General features: G+C 70.2%; 1 protein-coding gene across 1 annotated transcript in view; it reads right to left on the bottom strand.

Moving 5' to 3' along the window:
* Positions 1-308: 308 nt before the first annotated feature.
* Positions 309-1,289, bottom strand: part of LOC120219849 (basic proline-rich protein-like) — a 36,518-nt gene continuing 35,537 nt past the window's right edge. The window contains exon 5 of the mRNA XM_039216766.1: positions 309-887. Within this exon, the coding sequence (XP_039072697.1) occupies positions 309-887 (579 nt within the window). The remainder of the gene's footprint in view (positions 888-1,289) is intronic.

Here is a 1,289-nt window from a genome sequence, read left to right as displayed (position 1 = left end):
AAGCCAAAGATGGGAAACTCCAAAGAGACAACGTGAGGCTCATAAAAGCGAAGGAGAGCAGTCGGGTCTGAGGACACAAAGGGAAGGAAGACCTTCATCAGGAAGATAAAAGAGGTATTTGGAAAACAAAGCTCGCCTTCCTATGCAGATCAGTTTCTTGTAAAGAGCAATCTGTTAACAGCCCTCTTCCGGCTGCTAAACGGGAGGTGCTTGAACTCTTCCCTCAACCTGCTAAGTTTGGATTGGTTTTAACTGAAAATAACTTTTACGCTGAGGTGGCCCATCTGGGGGCGGCCTACAGCATTAGTTCACAGTGTGGTCTCGGGCCTGCAGGGCACCAGAGACCGGCCTGCAGGGCACCCCAGCGGGGAGACGCTGAGGCCGCGCGTCGGTGACACCAAGCTGAGCGCACAGACAGGTAACGGGCGCCGGGGCAGCGGAGGTCTTCGGAAGACACGCGCCCCAGCGCAGGGCTCGGCCCCCGCACTGTCGTGGGCACTGGCGGAGGGCGAGGCAGCTGGTGGAGGCGCCGGCGCCGACTCCGCCGCTGGCTGTGTGAGCACGAGCAAGGGACGTGCCACAAGGAAGCCCGCAGGCCAAGGACGGGACCCCTCGGGGGGCGGCGGTTCTCCCCGCCTGCTCTCCCTCCCGCACGGCCGCCGGGGCCCCGCAACATGCGCCCCCCGCGCGCTCTCCTCCGGGCGCTCCCGGCGCTCCACACCCCACCTGGAGGCGCGTCGGGGCCGGGGCGGCGCGGCCCGGCCTCCGGGGACCGCAGGGGCCCAGGGGAGGGGGGCAGTTCTGGAAAGAAACTGGGGGGCTGGAAGGGAGCGCTGGGTGTGGTCCAGAGGCCGTCGGGGCCGGGGCGCAGGTGGGGTGGGCCTGCGCTGGGGGCGGGGTCAAGGGAGGCGCTAAGGTGAGCCGGGTGGGCGGGGCTAGGGGAGGAGCTTAAAGTGAACCTGAGGCGGGAACGGAGCTCAGGTGGGATGGGTTGGCCTAGGTTAGGGGCGGGGCCCCGGGAGCGGAATAGGGTGGGCGGGGCCGTGGGCGGGGCCCGGGAGCGGAACGGGGTGGGCGGGGCCGTGGGCGGGGCCCCGGGAGGGGAACGGGGGCGGGGCCGTGGGCGGGGCCCCGGAGCGGAACGGGGTGGGCGGGGCCGTGGGCGGGCCCGGGGCCGGGGCGGGGCGCAGACTCAGGGGACGCAGAGCGCCTCAGGGCTGAGGTAGGGCAGGAGCGGGCGGCTGTCGCGCAGGCGCTCGGGAGGTGGCCGCCCCCCCCCCCCCCCCCCC

This window comes from Hyaena hyaena, unplaced genomic scaffold (genome assembly GCF_003009895.1).
Source record: "Hyaena hyaena isolate Hyena2069 unplaced genomic scaffold, ASM300989v1 scaffold_0, whole genome shotgun sequence".
NCBI lineage: Eukaryota > Metazoa > Chordata > Mammalia > Carnivora > Hyaenidae > Hyaena > Hyaena hyaena.
The sequence above is the reverse complement of the archived record's forward strand: the minus strand, read 5'-3'. Positions and strand labels throughout refer to the sequence as shown.